This window comes from Balaenoptera borealis (assembly GCF_965194805.1).
Source record: "Balaenoptera borealis genome assembly, chromosome: 1".
NCBI lineage: Eukaryota > Metazoa > Chordata > Mammalia > Artiodactyla > Balaenopteridae > Balaenoptera > Balaenoptera borealis.
Window position 1 is genome coordinate 47,165,532 of NC_138860.1, and position 23,624 is coordinate 47,189,155.

The following is a 23,624-nucleotide window of genomic DNA, read 5'->3' on the forward strand; positions in this document are numbered from 1 at the left end:
CTAGTAGTTTTCTGGTGGCATCTTTAGGATTTTCTATGTATAATATCATGTCATCTGCAAACAGGGACAGTTTTACTTCTTCTTTTCCAATTTGTATTCCTTTTATTTCTTTTTCTTCTCTGATTGCCATGGCTAGGACTTCCAAAACTATGTTGAATAATAGTGGTGAGAGTGGATTGGATATCCCTGTCTTGCTCCTGATCTTCGAGGAAATGCTTTCAGTTCTTCACCACTGAGAATGATGTTGGCTGTGGGTTTGTTGTATATGGCCTTTATTATGTTGAGGTAGGTTCCCTCTATGCCCACTTTTCTGGAGAGTTCTTATCATAAATGGGTGTTGAATTTTGTCAAAAGCTTTTCCTTCATCTATTGAGATGATCATATGGTTTTTATTCTTCAGTTTGTTAATATGGTGTATCACATTGATTGATTTGCGTATATTGAAGAATCCTTGCATCCCTGGGATAAATCCCACTTGATCATAGTATATGATCCTTTTAATGTGTTGTTGGATTCTGTTTGCTAGTATTTTGTTGAGGGTTTTTGCATCTATATTCGTCAGTGATATTGGTCTGTAATTTTCTTTTTTTGTAGTATCTTTGTCTGGTTTTGGTATCAGGATGATGGTGGCCTCATAGAATGAGTTTGGGAGTGTTCCTTCCTCTGCAATTTTTTGGAAGAGCTTGAGAAGGATGGATGTTAGCTCTTCCCTAAATGTTTGATAGAATTCACCTGTGAAGCCATCTGGTCCTGGGCTTTTGTTTGTTGGGAGATTTTTAATCACAGTTTCGATTTCATTACCTGTGATTGGTCTGTTCATATTTTCTATTTCTTCCTGGTCCAGTCTTGGAAGGTTATATCTTTCTAAGAATTTGTCCATTTCTTCCAGGTTGTCCATTTTATTGACACAGAGTTGCTTTCAGTAGTCTCTTAGGATGCTTTGTATTTCTGTGGTACCCATTGTACTTCTCCTTTTTCATTTATAATTTTATTGATTTGAGTCCTCTCCCTCTTTTTCTTGATGAGTCTGGCTAAAGGTTTATCAATTTTGTTTATCTTCTCAAAGAACCCGCTTTCAGTTTTATTGATTTTTGCCATTGTGTTCTTTATTTCTATTTCAGTTATTTCTGCTCTGATCTTTATGATTTCTTTCCTGCTACTAACTTTGGGTTTTGTTTGTTCTTCTTTCTCTAGTTCCTTCAGGTGTAAGGTTAGATTGTTTATTTGAGATTTTTCTTGTTTCTTGATGTAGGATTGTATTGCTATAAAGTTCCCTCTTAGAACAGCTTTTGCTGCATCCCACAGGTTTTGGATCATCGTGTTTTCATTGTCATTTGTCTCTAGGTACTTTCTAATTTCCTCTTTGACTTCTTCAGTGATCTCTTGATTATTTAGTAATGTATTGTTTAGCTTCCAGGTGTTTGTGTTTTTTACGTTTTTTTCCCTGTAATTTATTTCTAATCTCATAGCGCTGTGGTTGGAAAAAGATGCTTCATATGATTTTAATTTTCTTAAATTTACCGAATCTTGATTTGTGACCCAAGATGTGATCTATCCTGGAGAATGTTCTGTGCGCACTTGAGAAGAAGGTGTAGTATGCTGTTTTTGGATGGAATGTCCTATAAATATCAATTAAATCTATCTGACCTATTGTGTCATTAAAAGCTTGTTTTTCCTTATTAATTTTCTGTGTGAATGATCTGTCCATTGGTGTGAGGTGTTCAAGTCCCCCACTATTATTGTGTTACTATTGTTTTTTCCTTTTATAGCTGTTAGCATTTGCCTTATGCATTGAGGTGCTCCTATGTTGGGTGCATATATATTTATAATTGTTATATCTTCTTCTTGGATTGATCCCTTGATCATTATGTAGTGTCCTTCCTTGTCTCTTGTAACATTCTTTATTTTAAAGTCTATTTTATCTCATATAAGTATTGCTACTCCAGTTTTCTTTTGATTTCCATTTGCATGGAATATCTTTTTCCATCCCCTCACTTTCAGTCTGTATGTGTCCCTAGGTCTGAAGTGGGTCTCTTATAAACAGCATATACACGGATCTTGTTTTTGTATCCATTCAGCCAGTCTATGACTTTTGGTTGGAGCATTTAATCCATTTATATTTAAGGTAGTTATCAATATGTGTTTTCCTGTTGCCATTTTCTTAATTGTTTTGGGTTTGTTATTGTAGGTCTTTTCCTTCTCTTGTGTTTCCTGCCTAGAGAAGTTCCTTTAGCATTTGTTGAGATCCTTGCCGGGTAGAGTAATCTTGGTTGTAGGTTCTTCCCTTTCATCACTTTAAATATATCGTGCCACTCCCTTCTGGCTTGTAGAGTTTCTGCTGAGAAATCAGCTGTTAACCTTATGGCAGTTCCCTTGTATGTTATTTGTTGTTTTTCCCTTGTTGCTTTTAATAATTTTTCTTTGTGTTTAATTTTTGTCAGTTTGATTACTATGTGTCTCGGCATGATTCTCCTTGGTTTTATCCTGCCTGAGACTCTCTGTGCTTCCTGGACTTGAGTGGCTATTTCCTTTCCCATGTTAAGGAATTTTCGACTATAATCTCTTCAAACATTTTCTCGGGTCGTCTCTCTCTCTTCTCCTTCTGGGACCCCTATAATGAGAATTGGTGTATTTAATGTTGTCCCAGAGGTCTCTTAGGCCATCTTCATTTCTTTTCATTCTTTTTTCTTTATTCTGTTCTGCAGCAGTGAATTCCACCATTCTGTCTTCCAGGTCACTTATCCGTTCTTCTACCTCAGTTATTCTGCTATTGATTCGTTCTAGTGTGTTTTTCATTTCAGTCACTGTATTGTTCATCTCTGTTTGTTTGTTCTTTAATTCTTCTAGGTCTTTGTTAAACATTTCTTGCATCTTCTCAATCTTTGCCTCCATTCTTTTTCCAAGGTCCTGGATCACCTTCACTATCATTATTCTGAATTCTTTTTCTGGAAGGTTGCCTATCTCCACTTCATTTAGTTGTTTTTCTGGGTTTTTATCTTGTACCTTCATCTGGTACATAGTTCTCTGCCTTTTCATTTTGTCTATCTCTCTGAGAAAGTAGTTTTCGTTCCATAGGCTGCAGGATTGTAGTTCTTCTTGCTTCTGCTGCCTGCCTTCTGGTGGATGAGGCTATCTAAGAGGAAACTCTTAAGAATTTGCTTGGAGTAAGAAATCAATTTTTTCTGACTTGAATGCAAGTGTCCACCTCTTTCCAGGGAGTAGGTTATTCTGGTTCCCTTTCAGTTTCTCAATCACTGACAGACATGTAATGTATGGAGATTATTGCAGGTATACCTAAAATTCTTAAGAAGGATTTCTGAAAAGTTAAGAGGCTGCTGAGAATCACAGAAGTAGGATCCTAAAAGAGCACTTAGGAAAACCTCCTCATTGGGAGGACAAAGATCTGGGATGAGGAGCTGGAAGATTTGCTGATTTCATGACTTCATGAGAGTGAGATTCCACTCCTGGATAGATAACTAAAAAAAGACTGACTAGTAGTGCCAGCTCTTCCAGATGAGGTGTCAACTGAAATCCCCTATGTGCCACATCCATCCATGTTTTGGATGTGGAAGTGTTTTCCACATCCAAAGGAAGTGTTTTCCTTCCTCGACCCTAAATCCTTTGCCCTGCAAGGTCTCACAACACCAATCCCTTGAAACTTCTTGAGACTTCTCACAGGATTTGTGACTGCATCGCTCTGGTCCCTCCTGTGGCCTCCTTTTGCTGCCTGTGCTCACTCTCTCTTAATGATTCTTCTTTCTGACAAAGTCATCTTGTTTTTTGCTCTACTCAGGTATTTGGAAATACTATCCAGTCCCGTGACCTCAATCATCACCCATGTTTGGATGAATTCCAAATCTTGCCCTCCATCAACCTTCCACTCTCCTCTTGTCTCTTCTCCTCGCTGTCCTTCTCTCTCTCTCTCTAGTGCAAACTTCTCACCTGAGTCTCGCCTTCTCTCTATCTCCATCTGTGGCAGAGGACAGCTGCCCTCATCCATCCTGTTCCTGGGCCTCAGAGGGGTCTCTTCTACTTGGGTGCTACACAGACATTTGGATCCCTCTCCACACATGTTGATTAAATGACAGCTTAGCAGTTAATGGTAATTATGTGAATAGGCCTTCCCAGCCCTACAGTCTTCTACCCCAGCTCTGACTTCAGTGTGCTTGGAGCTTCACTAAACAGACGTCTCCACCAGAGCCAATGGCCTGGGCCTTTCTAGCATTTGTTTCTAGCAGTGTAACCCAGAAGAGTTCTCACCAAGAATCCCAAGAACCAAGAAGATTTGGTGAGACTCTTTCTTCCTGTTGGTTTGAAATGTGTGGACTCCATAGATAACCTGTTTGGAATGATCCAAGTTTCAGAAATCATAAGACAGTAACAGTTTTAAGATAATCTCTGAGTAAAATAAAAACATTTGTCTCCAACAAGTAAAAGGAAAACCACAGATTTTTGCTAATTCTGATGTTGCCTCAGCCGTAGTATTATAGAGGTAGCACCTTACATCTGTCCAGAAGCAGAAGAGAAGGTAGGTCATTCACGACTAGGATTACCCAACCACAAACCAGTTTAAGTCCAGGAGTGGCATATTAAAAACAGAGACCAGCCATGGTTCTTCTGAAAACCAAAGTACCTTCATTTCATTACAACTGTGCTGAGAATTAACATCCAGAATTATATACTTAGTATGAAGAATAATAAAGATGACTGGAAAGGGACCCACAGAGACGTATGACCTGCCCAAAACATTCCACTATCATTAACCATAATGCACAGACCACATGAATTCATAGCCAAGTTTTTCATCTTTGGGATTCCAGCCACGTATAAGAAATTTAACCTAGAGCACCGAGGTAAACTTCTACATTTCAGAAAGGTTTATGGGACCTTTAATGTCTAGATATAGCTCTGCTTCTAAGGTTTCAGCCAGAAGATGGCCACCAGGCAATGAGCTGCACAGTATTCAATTTATCTGCTTTGGAAGGATGACTCAGAGCTATCGGGATTTGAATGTGTGGCTCCAATTAGTCTAGCTTTGTATTACTGACAGGGAGACCACTAAACCATCTCCTTCCAGCCAGATGAGTTTCCATTTAAAGTCTGCAAATCCAAGGGGATGTGAAGCAGGGAGTAACACGACCTCAGCAAGCCAAGCACTGTTTAGTGTGCAGTTCATCAGGTGAGCCGAATCCAAAGTCAGACAGCAGCCACCTGGCCCTGCTCACATCATCTACGCCAAGAAGGGCTAAGAGTGGGCAAGTTGTTAAAGTCCTGTGAATTAGGAGGTCCATCAATGGATGTCAGTTTCTGAACACTTGCTACATGCCCAATGTGTTAGGCATTAGAGACATAACAGTGAAAAAGTCCCTGCCTGCAAGAGGCTTACAGGCCAGCAGGGAGACAGGTGATATGCACAAGCGATTCTAATGGAGCATATGATAAGTGTTAGGACAGAGGAACGACAGGCTTCTGGAGGACATGGGAAGGGGCCTAATCAGACCTGAGGGTGTCAAGGAAGGATTCAAGCAGAAATGTAGTCCTCACTGAGACATGAAGGAAGAGGAGCAGGACTTGGGAGGAGAAGAGTCAAGAAGACTGTAACAGATGCTCTTACAGGAACGACTAACCTAACAGTTATCAACTGATGCCTTTTCTAAGTAACCCCACCCCCACTTGACTCTCATTCCTACTCTCAAGTGTCTAGTCTAAGCCTACACGTATCACTTATACTTTTTTCCTTTTCATTTGTTATGTGTACTTTGGTTTCACATGTAGATAGCTTGCCAAATACTAAAAAAAATTGACATTTGCACATGGCTTTCAAATATTTCCTTAGTCAATCTTCAAAACAGTTCCATGAGATCAGTAGACTAAATAGTACTATTATCACCTCCAAGTCACAGAAAAGGAGACTAAGGACAAGGGTCCTCTGTTCTAATAGCCCAGTTCAGGGCTTCCCCCTATGGTAGCACATATCATAGTTTTTTTTTTTTTTTTTTGGTTTTTGGGGTCTTTTTCATAATTGCCCACTTCGCCTCCCCCATGAGACTGCAGTCTCCTTAAGATCAGAGGCTGCCTTCAGAACGGCTGTACCTCCCTCACCCAGCACACAGTGAATGCCCAATCAGGATTAACTGAATTACCAACTTATTTTCCTTCTCCATGAAGTTTCACCTGACATACCCTGCCTCCTACTCCCAAGTGGTCAAAAGAAATAGTTTTATGCCTAAGTGATGAAAGCACTGGCTTTAGAGTCTCACCAGGCTGGACTCACATTCTAGCTCCACCACCTACCAGGTGTGGGACTTCGGGTATGTTCCTTACCTCTCTGAGGCTTGGCTAGCTGCAAAATGAGGAGGATAAAATCTACTTTACAGAGAGGCCGTGAAGATAATATCTGGTCCATGTTCCCCTCTGATGATTGCTCACAACCTATCTTTGTACACCTTTCTTTGACTACTCGTTCTTGTTTAGGGTCTATATCCACCCACCAGCAGGTGAGTTCCTGAAAACAGGGTCTGTGTTCGTCTTCTTCATACTCCCAGAGGCCGGTCAAATGCTTTACAAATATTAGATGTTTAACAAACATCTAGAGAAAGAAAATGAACCGAGCTGTAGCTTTACCTAGCCTGCCGTTCAGAAGCCAGCACTCATCTGGTGTTCGATAAATACTGCTGACAGACAGGCTGCACAATTTAGTGCAAATAAAGGATGTAGAATTGCAAGCTTGGCCCCTGTCCTTCTAGAAGCTGTTTTGCTGAGAAGGATATTCCAGGCCCTCTCACCCACCTCACTGCCAGCACTCAGTGTTTCCAGGGCAGCTTGTTGAGGAGCTACAGGCAGCAACGCAAGTTTCACAATCTGGTTGCATCACAGTGAAGCTGAGGAGCTGGACTTTGAATTTTCTCAGCCTCAGGCTTCTTCGATTTGGCTTAAAAACCCAAAGTCCTGCCTTCCACTCCCTGTAGCCTCTCTCAAGGGACTGCAGGCATCCAAGGAGCCCTCAAGCTACCCTTCCGTTGAACGGATTCCAGAGCAGTCAGCACAGTACAACCCAGCGCCCTCACCTTCATCAGTAGCTCCCGGCTGGTCAGGTGGTTATTATGGTCCGAGAAGATGTCTGAAAGTTCTTCAAACATCAGCATTCGGTCCCTACAAAAGGGATGAAGAAAACATTAACAAATGAAGATTAGTAAAAGTCCAACACCTTGGGCCCCGGTGCCCTCAGTACCTCTGGCTACAGAGGGAAGGGCTACGTGAGCACAGACAAAGCCAATGACCTTTCCAATGCAGGGTGGCTTTTTTTTTTTTTTTTAATAGGTAGACATGATCACCTGTGTGAAGAGAGGGATATTTTCTAACCATGCATGTTATAATCATAAAAAAAGATTGTTAAACTGTGGTATTAAGTTGTCTAATTGGGACATGTTCTCTTCGGCAGGTTAAAAAACATTCTCTCTTAGCAACACACCCACAGCCCTACAGGACCTGAGAACTCTTCTTGGCCAGTCCCCTCATTTGAGAGATGAAGATGCCAGGGTTGGGGATTTGTCCGAGCTTCCACTACTAACTGCTGAGAGCTGCAGTACAGAACCCAAATTTCCTGAATCTCTTAGAGTCAGAGTAGATGGTGGAACCACAACGGGCTCTGGAGTCAGAGGGGGTGGGTTCCGATCCCAACTCGGCCACTCACTCCCTAAGTGATCTGAGACAAGTTGCTCAACTTTCCTGAGCTTCAGTTTTCTTGTCTGCACCATGGAAACAGTGACAGCCCCCTCACAGGATGGCCGTGAAGGTCACCAGGATCACACATGTAAAGCACCTACTCCTGCCTTGCCCCTCCCTGGTACACTACGTCTCCACAGGCCTCCCGCTTTTCTCTACGCCCCTCCAGGGTTACGGAGAAGATGATTCTGAAGGCAAAGAATTAACAGAGGCAATGTCATTCTATATGCAACACTTTCATTATTATGAGAAAGCCATTACTAAGAATTTATGTGTCTTACAATGAGTGTTGTATTACTCTTAGAATTAAGAAAACCATTAAAGCTATTTATATTTGGAAAAAATCATTAAGAACTTAATTACATGTGGGCCTAAATAAACAGAAAGAAATAGATATCTCCTCTGTCCACTGAAAGTTATTAACATAAAGGGTTATCAGGAAAGTAATAACCGAATAAAATCTCTTAACCCTGTTCCTTGAATTTAGCAATAGAAACTATATAGAGCTGATATGCAAGTGGCTTCTCTCAGGAACTGTGTGTGATACTTCTCCAGCAGCCCTGCTAAAATATGAACCCACCAACCAATGAAGACACAAACCAGACACCCATGTTGTACAGAATAGGGCTTTGAGGTTTGTTTTGTGGTGTTTCTTAAATACAAAAGCCAGCTGGAAGAATGGACCTTCTCATATGGTAACCAAGGAGATTAAGAAACAAGTCCACTAATTTTTTACTTGTGTTTTAGCCTCAGATTTGCTATGGTAGAAATCTTTGGCTGGCTAAGTGACTTTTCATAGTGTTCTACTTAACCACCAAGGAAAGATAGGATTACCTTTCACTGCCACCAGAGAAGGGTGCAGTGGGGCAAGACTTCATTTTAGCCCCTGACCATCCCATTGTTTCTGATACCACACTTGAGGAGCAGTGATGAGGGGAAGGTGCGGGGCTGGGGTGCTGAGGGTGGGGACGCTGTACGCATCTGATTTTCCCATCATATTTCGCCAGGGCCTAACATCTAATGATTTTACATGATCCTTATCTTTCATAAGACTCCTGTGCAGAGGAAAATCAATTAACTAATCTCTATCACACAGAGTCACCTTCTTCATTCAAACTAATGAAGAGGAGATAGAACTCAAGAAAAAAGTGGTAATCAAGAAAACTGCACTGGACTTTGAAAAGCCTATCTGCCACTTTTTCTCCTGATAGATAACAGAACACGAGCTCTGGAGTCCAAGTGGCTGAGGCGTCTGCAGATCTATAACACCAGGCAATGAGATCACCTGCTTCAAAACCCATCAAAGAATTATATAATAAATAACGTGACTTCCCCTAAGCAGATTTGCCTCTGACAGAGAATGTGAGCTTATCAGTAGGTTGAACACTCTGGCACTCCTTTTTCAGCATAAATCTATGAAACTCTGGTTTACCAATCCGGGTCTCTGTTGAGTTTGGATAGTGTCAGTCTCTTCAGGTTTAACCAGCTCTGAGTGAGTTGATGAAATTGAGTACCTAGACCTTCCACTCTAAGGACAGAGCCCGCCAAATCCACAAGGCAGGCCTGCCTGGGGAGCAAGCTGGCCTGTCTCCCAACTGGAACTGACAGTGCCTCACACAGTATAGACTGCGCTGCGTACAATATAGGTTATAAACAGTGCACGCATCCTTCCCTGTTATGGCCTGACTTCTCGATTAGTGCAAACCGAGAGAGACTTTGTTGAAAGTAGCTGATCTAGTTTGTAGTCACGACACATGCTCCAGCCTCTAAATCGGTACACATGGGGGACCAGAACTGCCTCCTCACTCACTCTTCCCTCCTTTGCCAAAAGCCCTCTGGTCTAGAGTTCAGTGAAGCTCTGGACATGGGGGCGAGAGCGACAGTGAAACAATAAGGAAGGACACAATTGTTCATTGTTCCAAAGGTTACGGCAAGAAATATGAAGAAAAACACAATACAGAATGTGGGCAGTTAATCGTTTTTAGTCAGGTACCTAGGAAGGAATACTTAGAGGTTTTTAATATCACTAAGATAGCTTTTAATAGGCGGAAGCAGAAACGAACTAAATGGATTCTTGTTGAACAGCAAGAACTAATGTCCTATCTGCACACACTATCCCTCACAGCTTGGAACAGCTTAGGGCTTTGGAATGTGGCTGAAAAATAACCAGAACTAATGGCAAATTGCTGTAACTTCATCACTCCACAACCTTATCCCTCAAAGCCCAGATAATATGCACATCCTTAAAATCATCCCCAAAGCCAATCATCTTGGCTTTGGCACCCTTTGAGAATGAGTTTGGTTTCTGCAGCAGCCCTGCCTCAAAACTCATTCATGGTGATGTGTAAAACACACCCTGCCTGGAACACACAGAGGCTTTCAAAGATGTTTCTCTAGTTATATAATATGAGCTTTGAAAATGAGGACCCACACCATTTATGCAGCAACTAATCAGCCCAGCCAAAGAAAGCAGAGCAGACACTTGGGAACTTACTTTGGGACCGCAGCCCAAGTCTTTTTTAACCGATAGATGGAATTGGACTGCAGTGCCGAAACGATGGCCCGCAAGGAGGAGAAATTCTTCAGGATTCTACATTCCTGTAGGGAGAGTGATTAAAACATACAAGGCATTTAAATATCAATAAAACAGTGAGTTGGTGGTTTCCTGTTTTAGAGGTATCACAGCTGCCATGAACTCTTACCACTAAATAGGCGGCTGTATAAATACTGAACATCAAAAAGTGGATCCTTTGCTCCCACCCCAGTCACTGAGACACTTTACAGATTTTGGCCCTGAACGCTTGTTTTTCTCCCTTTAATATATTTTCTGTGTTGTTGTTACAGTTTTATAGTTTCCAGCTTTCCCAGTAAAAACACGAGTGGAGGTGAGTCTACAGAACTTTGCTAGAGAAAGCAAACTTTCTTCTGAAGAAAGCACACATATGCCCTAAAAATACACATGAAAGATGACTGTATCCTTCAGACCCACAAAGTGAATCGGGCAGCAGCTGCTTCGAGGTCAGATGCTATCAAACATCTCATGACCAACCCCTGTCCAGAGAGGGGTATATAACTTGGCAATAAAAACTCACCACAAGTTGAACTTTGGCTTTTATGTTCTTAGCCAAGAGGGAATATTTTTATACACATCCATTCGGTTTCAAATTGGCTTGTGCCGCAATCATAAACATTCAGAAACACCTTGGTACTTACAGTGGTTCCAAAATAACTTGGGCTTTTAAAATAAAATTCACTTTGGCAGCGTTTTAAAACAAAATAGAAAGAGAACAGGAAACATTCTGGATGTCATTTTCTGGGGAAGGAGAAAGAATGCCTGATCCTGAAACTTCAGCTACCATTCAGAGTCTGTAGCATCAGCAGGCAGCGACCTTGTAGTCAAAGTCCTGCTGAATGAATGGTAGGGGACAGCAAAACAGTCAGGGAGAGGATCCCATTTGCAGCCGGAATGGGGAAGGTGGCAGCCTCGAGAGAGTGAGCTGTGCCTTATGCCCAAGGAGATGCTTCATGTGCAGGCACATGGGGGAGTGTACTACATCCACTGTTGACTATCGAGTACACTGTGTGAGCATGGGCTTGGCTTCATGCAGAACATCTGGGGCAAGAGGTCCCAGAGTGGTTGGGCATAAATGCACGTTGCTTGAAAGATCACTTCATGAAGTCACGTGAGTCCTGACTGTGAAGGAAAAATGGCATTCTCTAACTTGGTACACCCAAATCTGGCTACTTAAAATTACTACGCCAAACAAACAAACCCCACAACATTTTCTTAGAATAAATGCCAAAGTTCTTTACAAAAGTCATGCCCACTCTTTTTAAACGCCTCAATGCTTTCCCTTTATTTAAAAAGAAAGAGAGAGAAAGCTAAAGAGAGAGAGAAAGCTCGCGCTCTGAATTACAGTCAGTCAGTCTGGAAACCAAGCCCATGACAGCATGGTTCAACAAAGGTTCAGAATCCAAAAGTTATGTTCTAAAAATCAGGAAACTTGCAATAAATAAAGGAACTCAGGCCCAGATATTTCATGCAAATTGTGATAAACATATGGAACACATTATTCAGAAAGAGGCTTAAGCTAAAGGTTTAAAGGAGTACAAGGGGCATCTGGCCCCATTTCTAGAAAAGGAATGATCTTTGAGGAGAGGTGATGCAAAAGTAAAAATGTAGCAGTAAGGCCAGTCCAAGAAAATACAGTCATATTAGGTCAGAAATATTTTCTGCATGTAAAATTATCATTTTTTCAAACATTCTCTCAATAGAAAATGACTGTGATTAACGCAGGAAAAGTAAAATAAATCTTGGCTGGGAACCACCTGTGAGTCTTGTTATTTTATTAAGTTACCTACACAATTTCAAGGGACACAGCATGCTCCACACCGGGAAACTGCATCACCAAGAGTTAAGGACCCTTGGCTTTTAAGCACGTGCTATGGGATTTGGAATATACCTCAAATTATACAACTTGTATTTCTTATTATCACATAAACGCACAATTGATATTTATATGGGCCAAAGTCATTGTTTGAGTCACCCTGTCACATATACAGATGCTACACGCTTGCTACAGATTTTCTAAGCAGTTGAATAGATTAAAAGTAGATAGACTATTTTCTTTTGAGACATGTAGATGACTGTAAATGATATGCCGTTTGTGGCCAAAAAATATTTTTTTCTTATCAGTCTAAGAAGACAGAGAAATTCCATGCTCTATCAGAACTTCTTTTGTAGCTCTTACTTGTTGATAAATAACCTCAATTCAGAATAGGAGAAGTCAAAGTTGCATAAGATATTTTTTTGTTTTTTCCATATAGTATTTTTCCATGTACTAAAAAGTCTGTGGTATTAGACCACCTACAGACTCAAAATAAAGCAAATTCTCTGGCACAATTATGGCTTTGCTATTCAATCAAAGACCACAAAAGAGAATGTGGAAAAAAAAAAGAGAGAGAAAATGTGAAAGTTTAAGCCTTATGCCCACAGATAGGGGCTTAATGAGAAAAATATATAATGGGGTAGAAAACAAAATGTGTTTTGGTTAGGATTGACCCATATAGCCCAGAACAGAGGATATTTACATAATAATTATTTGTCAAAATTGTTGTTAATTACATAGCTCTTGCTGATGTAATTTCTTCTGCCGAGAAAAAAAAAATCTTCCCAAATCTTCAAATACCCAAAATCCTATCAATTATTCAAAGCTAAATTCAAATGTCATCCTACCCATGAAACCTTCCTGGATCACCCCAGTCAGAAGTGATTTCTTGCTCCTCCACTTTTGCAGCACTTATGTCATACGGCCCTACTCCTCTTCAGCCCAGGCTGAGATAATTCCAGTATATCTTAGCTTCCTTGTTTGACTATAGGCTCCTGTAGGACAAAATTATTGTGTTTAGCTTACCTATGTCCCCAAAGTACATAAAATTGTAGCTCTGAAGCATTTAGGGGCTCATGAAATATGTGGTGACTGACTGAATACCATTCACCTTTCCTCACTCATGAAATAAGATGCTGATAAATGAAGGTCAAGGTCATATGGCATGGAAGCAGTTGATCCAATAGACTGGACTGACACCCAGCAGAATGTAATTCAGGCCTAGGAATAGACTCTGCCCCTCCAACTTCAGATATAAAGCCCTCAGGAAAGCCCTTGATTAATGTGAAATCTGTATATTTCAGTCTTTTAGAAAAGAGATTCGAGATCCTAAGAAGGTATTGGCTCTTCAAGTCTGCAGAAAATAGAATGCCTCCAGGTACTGGAAGGGTGAGAGATAATCCTTCTGCATCGTCAGAGCAGTCCATTTGACACTGAGGCCACCAGTTGATATTTACTGAACACGGTGCAGAACCAACACTCAGTCTGTGAAAAAGCAGACATTCCATCGCACCCGGAAGGGGCCCATGAGCAGAAAGAAGTGATCAAGGGACAAATATTTTTAAAGAGGAGAAATAAATAAACTCCCACGTTAAGAAAGGCAACTTTTTTCTTACTTTGGAAGGACAATAAAAACTATACTAAAATAGTATAAAACTATACTAAAAACTATACTAAAAATAAATGGTTCTGAAGAACCTAGGGGCAGGACAGGAATAAAGACACAGACATAGAGAATGGACTTGAGGACACAGGGAGGGGGAAAGGTAAGCTGGGACGAACGGAGAGAGTGGCATGGACTTATATACACTACCAAATGTAAAATAGATAGCTAGTGGGAAGCAGCTGCATAGCACAGGGAGATCAGCTCAGTGCTTTGTGACCACCTAGAGGGGTGGGACAGGGAGGGTGGGAGGGAGATGCAAGAGGGAGGGGATATGGGGATATATGTATACGTATAGCTGATTCACTTTGTTATAAAGCAGAAACTAACAACCCACTGTAAAGCAATTATACACCAATAAAGATGTTAAAAAATAAACAAAACCCAATGGGCCCTCACATATGGTCTTTTGACTGCTTTTCAACCAAATGGAAACATAAGAGTGATGGCATAATCTCCCATATCTACTAAACCCAAAGAATATTTTTAAAAAGACAATTACATGAGCAATGTTAATCCACTTCTCGATGATTTTGGCTCTCTGCTGAGTTTTGAGCTCTTTGCCCCCCAGAATGGTGCTGACAACGCATTTGGTGAGGGTATTAAACTGAGAGATGGTAGCACGGATCGTAGGAGCCAAGTGTTTGTTTTCCTTCTTGTCCCTCCGAGACCAAATGCAGCCCAGGCAGTGGTGAGGCACTACTTTCTTGAATAGTTGCTAGAACAAAAGAGGAATTGACTTTAAGGACAACACACACATTTCATATGGCAAAGCATGTCATCTGTAAGTTGGTACTTCGTGAATGGACAAATAACCCTTTTCTACTTGATTTGCCTCATGGTGTTCATTTCAATAGAAAAAAGTAAATAATTAATACATTAACTGATCAGAAAAGCCCACATGTTCCTTCTAAATCTGCTCAACTGAACAAATGGAACACGATGACCAAAAGAAAATTTAAATGTCCAAAAACACTTTGACTTTTCTGTCTTGGAAGGAAAGCCAGGTAAAAATCTGTACTACTAATCAAAAAGAATTGGTTAAGATGATTTTGACCTCAAAATCATAACCATGGTACGTTCTGGACACTCATGATCATAAACTGTGTATAATGCATATGAATGACCACCTGAAAAGTGATTCACAGAAGTACAGTACCTGTGACACTCACCAATGTCACTATTCTATTTCCTATTATTTAAAATGAAGAAACTAAGAAACATACAAAAGGAAAAACTATTCAACATCACACAGTAAAAGGAAGAAAGAGGAATTTAAAGCCTGGTTTCCAGGTCTTTGCCTAAAAGTCATAGCCAATGAAGTCTTCCATCTTTCTCTTCTGCTATCAGTGTGTGAAACAACAACAAATTTGTTGAACAAATCTGATTCTCATTTGTACAACAATTTCAATACAAGATGTGCAAGGGTTTGTGTAAAAGAGAGAACACAAGGATTTACTTTATATAGACTATCTGATTTACTTCTGAGAGTCTATTTGCATGTTAACTAGATGGAAACTCTATGCTGCTTCCTCTAAAGTGCTAAGTGTGGAAGAGCTAAAAACCATTGTGATCATTGATAACAGCCCTTTTTTCTTTAACCAGCTACCACTGAGCTATGAAACGTGGCTGATGAAACCAAATATGTACAGCTAACAAAAATATCCAAACTTCAAAAGACCAGGAAGCACATGTGGAAATGAGCTGCCAGATATAGTCACATGTGGATTCAGTGAATTTATTTTATCCTAACTTATACTTTGACCCCTTTACAATCCTCCAAATAAACAGTTTGGATCTTGAAATATTCATGAGTCTAAAGGGAGAGAAATACCCATGGAACAGGATAGATTTTTGTTTCCCTAGAATTAGAATTCTTATTTCCTTGTGCCAAGTAAAAAGCACCTTCTCCCAGAATTGTAAGAAGAGCTTAGGCCTGAATTATTCAGATGATGGATTCAAATCACATCTTCACTCTGCATTTACAGGCACAGCCTCTCTCGGGGATTTGAAAAGACTTAAATCATGTGACCCGGGGCCACCAGTACTGTCACTCCCACATTCTAAATAGAAGCACATCGGAGGCACAAAGAGAAGACGTACTGCATCCATGTAGGTCAGCTGCTCGGCCACGAGATCTTCTGAGAAGCACGTGAACTCTGCAGACCCGCCGCCCTCCAGTTCCTCTTCCTCTTCCAGGCTGAAGGAGATGGTGTTGGGAAACCCATCTGTTCACAGGTGGAAAAATATTAGTAATTTGGTGCTGCTGTGTACAACCTTGTTTACAGAGTCCAACTGGACTTTTTTAATTTAGGAAGAAAAGAGCTGATTCTTTAGAAAACCCACAGGGAGAGAACAGCAAGGACAATAAACCTGAGTGAAATGGAGGTCTTCCCAGTCTCTGCTTGTTCCTAGATGCGTTATTAAGCTCAGAGGTCTCATGTTGTCACCTGGACAAACCACTCGTTCCTCGGTCAAGGACAGAGCCAGGTTAGGCAAAGTCTAGAGAAGCAAAGCTGGGCTACATTCAGGGGGTCACCCTCATTTGGGGGCTCCCTCAAACCCTCTGATCAGCTCAAGCACTAATCCAACTACTTCCTAAACCCCAACTATGCAGTTCTTAATTACTGGGCCATTTATAATCAGAAGCCTGGAAGGAATGGGCATGAAGGCAGGCCAGGCTCTGGGGAGTAGAACAGGCCATTCTGGTGTCAGAAATGCTGATGAAGTCCTCAGAATTCTCAAGAAGTACTTAGAATCCTCAAAATGTTAGGATTAGCTTTCAACTTCCACCTAAAATTAAGTATGCATGAGACTACTACAAGCAACTCTATGCCAATAAAATGGACAACCTGGAAGAAATGGACAAATTCTTAGAAAGGTATAACCTTCCAAGACTGAACCAGGAAGAAATAGAAAATAAGAACAGACCAATCACGAGTAATGAAATTGAAACTGTGATTAAAAATCTTCCAACAAACAAAAGCCCAGGACCAGATGGCTTCACAGGTGAATTCTATCAAACATTTAGAGAAGAGCTAACATCCATCCTTCTCAAGCTCTTCCAAAAAATTGCAGAGGAAGGAACACTCCCAAACTCATTCTATGAGGCCACCATCACCCTGATACCAAAACCAGACAAAGATACTACAAAACAAGAAAATTACAGACCAATATCACTGATGAATATAGATGCAAAAATCCCCAACAAAATACTAGCAAACAGAATCCAACAACACATTAAAAGGATCATACACCTTGATCAAGTGTGATTTATCCCAGGGATGCAAGGATTCTTCAGTATATGCAAATCAATGTGATACGCCATATTAACAAATTGAAGAATAAAAACCATATGATCATCTCAATAGATGCAGAAAAAGCTTCTGACAAAATTCAACACCCATTTATGATAAAAACTCTCCAGAAAGTGGGCATAGAGGGAACCTACCTCAACATAATAAAGGCCATATATGACAAACCCACAGCCAACATCATTCTCAATGGTGAAAAACTGAAAGCATTTCCTCTAAGATCAGGAACAAGACAAGGATGTCCACTCTCACCACTGTTATTCAACATAGTTTTGGAAGTCCTAGCCACGACAATCAGAGAAGGAAAAGAAATAAAAGGGATACAAATTGGAAAAGAAGGAGTAAAACTGTCCCTGTTTGCAGATGACATGATATTATACATAGAAAATCCTAAAGATGCCACCAGAAAACTACTAGAACTAATCAATGAATTTGGTAAGGTTGCAGGATACAAAATTAATGCACAGAAATCTCCTGCATTCCTATACACTAACAACAAAAGATCAGAAAGAGAAATTAAGGGAACAATCCCATTCACCATTGCAACAAAAAGAATAAAATACCTAGGAATAAACCTGCCTCAGGAGGTATAAAGACCTGTGCTCAGAAAACTATAAGACACTGATGAAATAAATCAAAGATGACATAAACAGATGGAGAGATATACAATGTTCTTGGATTGGAAGAATCAACATTGTGAAAATGACTATACTACCCAAAGCCATCTACAGATTCAATACAATCCCTACCAAATTACCAATGGGATTTTTTACAGAACTAGAACAAAAAATCTTAAAATTTGTATGGAGACACAAAAGATCCTGAATAGGCAAAGCAGTCTTGAGGGAACAAAACGGGGCTGGAGGAATCAGACTCCCTGACTTCAGACTATACTACAAAGCTACAGTAATCAAGACAATATGGTACTGGCACAAAAACAGAAATATAGATCAATAGAACAAGATAGAAAGCCCAGAGATAAACCCACGCACCTATGGTCAACTAATCTATGACAAAGGAGGCAAGGATATACAATGGAGAAAAGACAGTCTCTTCAATAAGTGGTGCTGGGAAAACTGGACAGCTACATATAAAAGAATGAAATTAGAACACTCCCTAACACCATACACAAAAATAAACTCAAAATGGATTCGAGACCTAAATGTAAGACCGGACACTATAAACCTCTTAGAGGAAAACATAGGAAGAACACTCATTGACATAAATCACAGCAAGATCTTTTTTGATCCACCTCCTAGAGTAATGGAAATAAAAACAAAACTAAACAAATGGGACCTAATGAAACTTAAAAGCTTTTGCACAGCAAAGGAAACTGTAAACAAGACGAAAAGACAACCCTCAGAATTTGCAAATGAATAAATGGACAAAGGATTAATCTCCAAAATATATAAACAGCTCATGCAGCTCAATATTAAAGAAACAAACAACCCAATCCAAAAATGGGCAGAAGACCTAAATAGACATTTCTCCAAAGAAGAAATACAGATGGCCAAGAGGCACGTGAAAAGCTGCTCAACATCACTAATTATTAGAGAAGTGCAAATCAGAACTACAATGAGGTATCACCTCACACTGGTTAGAATGGGGATCATCAGAAAATCTGCAAACAACAAATGCTGGAGAGGGTGTGGAGAAAAGGGAATCTTCCTGCACTGCTGGTGGGAATGTAAATTGATACAGCCACTATGGAGAACAGTATGGAGGTTCCTTAAAAAACTAAAAATAGAATTACCATATGACCCAGCAATCCCACTACTGGGCATATACCCAGAGAAGACCAGAATTCAAAAAGACACGTGCACCCCAATGTTCACTGCAGCACTATTTACAATAGCCAGGTCTTGGAAGCAACCTAAATGCCCAGTGACAGACAAATGGATAAAGAAGTTGTGGTACATATATACAATGGAATATTACTCAGCCATAAAAAGGAACGAAATTGGGTCATCTGTAGAGATGTGGGTGGACCTAGAGACTGTCATACAGAGTGAAGTAAGTCAGAAAGAGAAAAACAAATATCGTATATTAATGCATGTATGTGGAACCTAGAAAAATGGTACAGATGAACCGGTTTGCAGGGCAGAAATTGAGACACAGATGTAGGGAACAAACGTATGGACACCAAGGGGGGAAAGCGGCTGGGGGGTGGGGGTGGGGGTGTGATGAATTGGGAGATTGGGATTGACATGTATAGACTGATGTGCATAAAATGGATGACTAATAAGAAAAAAAAAAGTATGCATGAAGCAGTAGAATAGCCTTAAGCTAAATTCACCTGAGCCTTATTAGAGATAAGATCATCGATTAGCAAATTAATAGGATACAGACTGAAGAAGTAGGAAAAAATAAATTTTTTCTACCTAGGACTCCAAATCAAAAGCATAAGTGCTCAGCACATGGAACAGGACCTCCAGTCTCCATTGTGAAAGACTGTGGACCTTGAAGACGTTTACCTTGGGTCCCTAGCCTCTCTTCCGGGGAAACGTTCCCCAATTCCTGGGTTGTTCCCCAACCTCATCCCCCTTCACACTCCTTGCTTTTCTGCCTGTCAAATCCATTCTCAAGAAGAAAAATCTAGCTGCATGCAGTTATATCTTGGCAGACATTTAAATCAGGGTGTTACTACTCCCCCAGAATGTTTACATTGTAAGCCTTTGCAGAATAAAAGACTTTTAGGCAACTTGGATCAAGTTGGGGTGGCCTTTTCTTAGTTTCCGAGGGGAAAAGGGGCGCTGAGTGGACCCTACATCACCTCCCCTGTCAGAGCACCACGTGGGTATCTGCCAACTTTGGTGACAGGTATGTGATTTAAGGCTGGCCGCCTCACCCTGGAGTTGAAGGTACTGATGTGAACGGGGTTGGTTACAACCGGGTAAGGGAGGAGGGGATCTCTGCCTGCCTCTGGAGTCTGAGACACAAACAAGCATGAGCTAAAGAAAGCTAAAACCCCATGATTTCACCACTTTTCCTCCACACAAGTCTGGTCCTCTCTCACTGGGTGGAGGAATAAGATATTTGAAATCCCAAAGGTTCAGAATGGGCCTCTCAACCCTCTTGCTAACCACGGTGCATAAATCTGTCCCAGTCGCTCTGCAATGCAGAGGCTGGCCCACTTCAGCCAAGGAGTACGTGTGCTAAGGCTTGATCTCATTCACCCAGCACTCGAGAGCAGCCTGATGTGTGCCTTGGATCAACGCTGCTGTATCTGAAGATTACATGGTCCTTTCTCTCCGGGGTCTAGTCCACGCTTTCACTGTTTCTGCTTTTGATTCTCTTCCAGCGGTAAGTAGGTAAAAACTTGATGCAAAATTTCACTTTTGGAAAACATGTAGGAGAGCTTGTTTGCTTTTGCCGGCATGAAACTGGGTAGAATAAGCACATGGGAACCAAGCTCCTAATACTCTTTTTCGGTAATGATTCCTATACTTAACAAACAGAGAGTTTAGAGAGTTCTTGGTTAAAAATTTCCAAACACAGAAAAAATTCATTTCTGGGATTGCCTAAAAGCTTTTCCAAAGTCAGGCCGTCTCGTTCTCCCCTGCCTCAGCCTGCCAAATGAGCTGGCCCTCCAGTCTCGGTTGGAAACAATGAACCACTGGTCCCACCGGTTCCCCAATTAGGCCGGAAGCCAGGGGCAGCTCCCGTAGGGAGAGCTGGGCTCTAATGGTGTATCCACTCCAGCACGAAGACAGGAGGGGAGGCCCTGAAGGGAGTTGAGGTCCGGCAGCTGGAGGAGTGCCCCTGGTATTCAAACATTCCCGGCAGATGAAGTCATCTGAGATACCGAGGACTTGGCAGTCAGCTTTTCATGATGCAATTGCATTTTCCCCTCTCTGGTCCCCCACACATAAAAAATTCTACAGGTCCTGTTTGGAATTTAAGGTTATTTTCTTTGGCGCTGATGCAGCTTCCCTTATCGGTGTTGAGGAACCATTTCCTTTCCCTCACTGAGGAAATCAGGCGTCACTTCAGGGAAGTGCCTGTCAGAAGCTCCAAGTGGGTCAGCTGCCATGGCAACCACCCTCCAGCAGCCAGTGAGGGGATAAAACTTCACGCTGAAAGACCGCCCTAGCCTCTTTCTGACTTTCTTCAAAGCCTGATGGTTCCAAGCAGCCCGTGACCTGCAGTGGTGGCCCTTCCTCTGTCCTTGAAAATAGGCAGTCAATTCCTCAGATAGGAAAAAACAGCTACAGAAACTTCCTCTGGATGAGGCCATCAGAGATGTGAAATGATGGTAATCTGCCCCAGCAGGGGACAGATTACAGGGGTGCTTTCCCGCTGAAGGAGAAACATCTTTTCTGACCTTTTCAAGCTTTTCAAGCTTTTGTGAGGGCAGCAGCAGAATTGGATTTAATTCCTTGCCTGCTGAATGGGGGTGGTGGTTTGCGATGGGTTTTCATTTGCTAGAAGGAGGAACCAATTAGGCAGATGATGAACAGCAAATTCAAGTTTAGCATGGCATGTGATGACAAGGAAAGGTAAAAGACCATCAAGGAGATCGTCTTCTTTACGGTATTAAAGGAAACCCTGAGAAATCACTTCACCTCTGAGCCACTGTTTCCTCATGTAGAAAATGAGGGAGTCGGACTAGGTGATCTTGAATATCCCCTTCTCTGCTCTAAAACGCTATAGGTTCTGTAATTAGTACTTCAATAACCTTGAGAATTTTACCACAGCCCCCAATCCCCCAGCAGCCTGCCCTGAGGGAAACCAAGGCCTCCTGTTCAACAAGTACAGGGAGAACATTTCCTCATTGTGGAGGTTTGCAGGATCAGAATCTAGCTTCTTCCCTGGAGTCAAACAAGTAAGTACTCACTGTCAGTTTCTACTTCTTGCTTGTGAAACTGCTCAAGAAGATTCTGTGCTCTTCTCTCTGGGTCAGAGCCTGGCATCATCTGCTTGAGATAATCCAGCAGTTTCTGTAAGCAAGGGAAGTGAGGGGGCTCTCGGAAGTCCTCTGAGCATTGGTCAAGCCAGGCCCTCAGGATGGAGGCGATTGCACTGAGAAAGAGAAACAGAAAGTCACTGCACTCAACTGGCTCTGGAGACTCAAAACCAGCCCTGGACACCAGAGCCTGTCTCAGCCATGCCTCAGGAAAAGTTGGGCAAGTGATCAATGGATAGTTCACCTAGAAGTTCCCAGCAATGTCAGTGAAGTTAAAGCATCTGAAAACAGCCTGACTACCTTTTATTATTTTAAGTGGTGGTTGGGGAGCTGGGGAAAGGCTGGTAAGTTATAAAACAAAAACAAACAGACAGAAAAAAAACAGGACCATAAACTTTGGAAAAACCCACACAGGGCAAAAAAAGACACGGAAGAGAAGATTTAGTGAGTCCTGAAGCAACTTCAAAGTAACCTGTATACAACAAGATGATGTGTTTCCAATTCTGGATTCACTCAAGTCAGAGACCACAAAATCTACTGTGATAACATTTTAGGAAATAACAGACAGTAGGCCAGAAATTTGATGGACGGAAGGGCCTAGGTTTAGGAAAGATAATGTGTAAATTTAATTTTACAAAGATCACTAGGGTTTCAGCATAGCACCAAAAATGTCCTCACAAAATTATCCTTTCGCTTTTCAAATTACCAGAGGACAATGTGTTTCAAGTGGGAGAAACAGTATGAGTAGAAAGTTAGGTTTTGAAAAGTAAAGGAGAAAAACTTGATAAGCAAAGCCATTCATTGCGAGGGTGACTTCTTCTGATGGCTCAGCTGAGTCTACCTTGGATGAAACAAGGACCAGGGCACAAAAAGAGACAGGGTCATCATGGGGGCACAGTTCCCTCCTTTCATGTTACTAATAACACGAGCTTGTTCTCTTTAAGGTAGGTGCAGCCCCTCACTCAATGGAAGAGACAAACAGCTGATAAAAAGGACAACTTTTGAGTGTTACTGTCCTACGCTTCATATTCAAAGAAGGCTTTACAGCCACTCCTGAGTCGGGCACGTGCTGGGCTGTGTTCCATGCACATGGTACTTTGCCTCACTAATGACCAGCCAGCCCCAGGAACAAGGTGCATCCATTGATGATGGCCGGAAGATGACTGGGACCATAAATTAATCAATGCATGTTTTATTGACAGAGCTGGGACCCTTTGTTTTATCGAAAGACCTAATTAAAATTTTTCAGCTGAAAAAAAATGTCTAGCAGATTTTAAAATTACCATCTGATTAGACTTCAAACAAATTGTTCGCTTAGTTAACGAACTGTAAAGAAACAAAAAGATATTATGATCCATATATATGAAACCGCCGCCTGGACTTTCATAGGTGTGTCTAAACTTCACAGGTCTCAAGTTCATAGCAGAGAGCTAGACTGTGATCAAGACAGAAATGCAACTAAAGCCAATCTAACGCTGAACTTTTGGAACTGACGTACAAACACAGAAGGGAAAGAAATTAACTGTTTTCACTGCTGTGGAGATCACTGTTTCACCAATATGGACACGAAGACATTTGGAACGATAATATTCACATAGCTACAGCAGAAATAGATGACATAAAACCAT

General features: G+C 41.3%; 1 protein-coding gene across 6 annotated transcripts in view; it reads right to left on the minus strand.

The window, feature by feature from the left end:
• RGL1 (ral guanine nucleotide dissociation stimulator like 1) overlaps positions 1-23,624 on the minus strand; it is a 295,305-nt gene that overhangs the window by 31,637 nt on the left and 240,044 nt on the right. For all 6 annotated transcript variants that reach the window (XM_082401614.1, XM_082401612.1, XM_082401611.1 and 3 more), the window contains 5 exons: positions 21,928-22,112; positions 15,880-16,004; positions 14,279-14,494; positions 10,220-10,323; positions 7,068-7,152 (listed from right to left, as the gene is read on the minus strand). In XM_082401614.1, the coding sequence (XP_082257740.1) occupies positions 7,068-7,152; positions 10,220-10,323; positions 14,279-14,494; positions 15,880-16,004; positions 21,928-22,112 (715 nt within the window). The remainder of the gene's footprint in view (positions 1-7,067; positions 7,153-10,219; positions 10,324-14,278; positions 14,495-15,879; positions 16,005-21,927; positions 22,113-23,624) is intronic.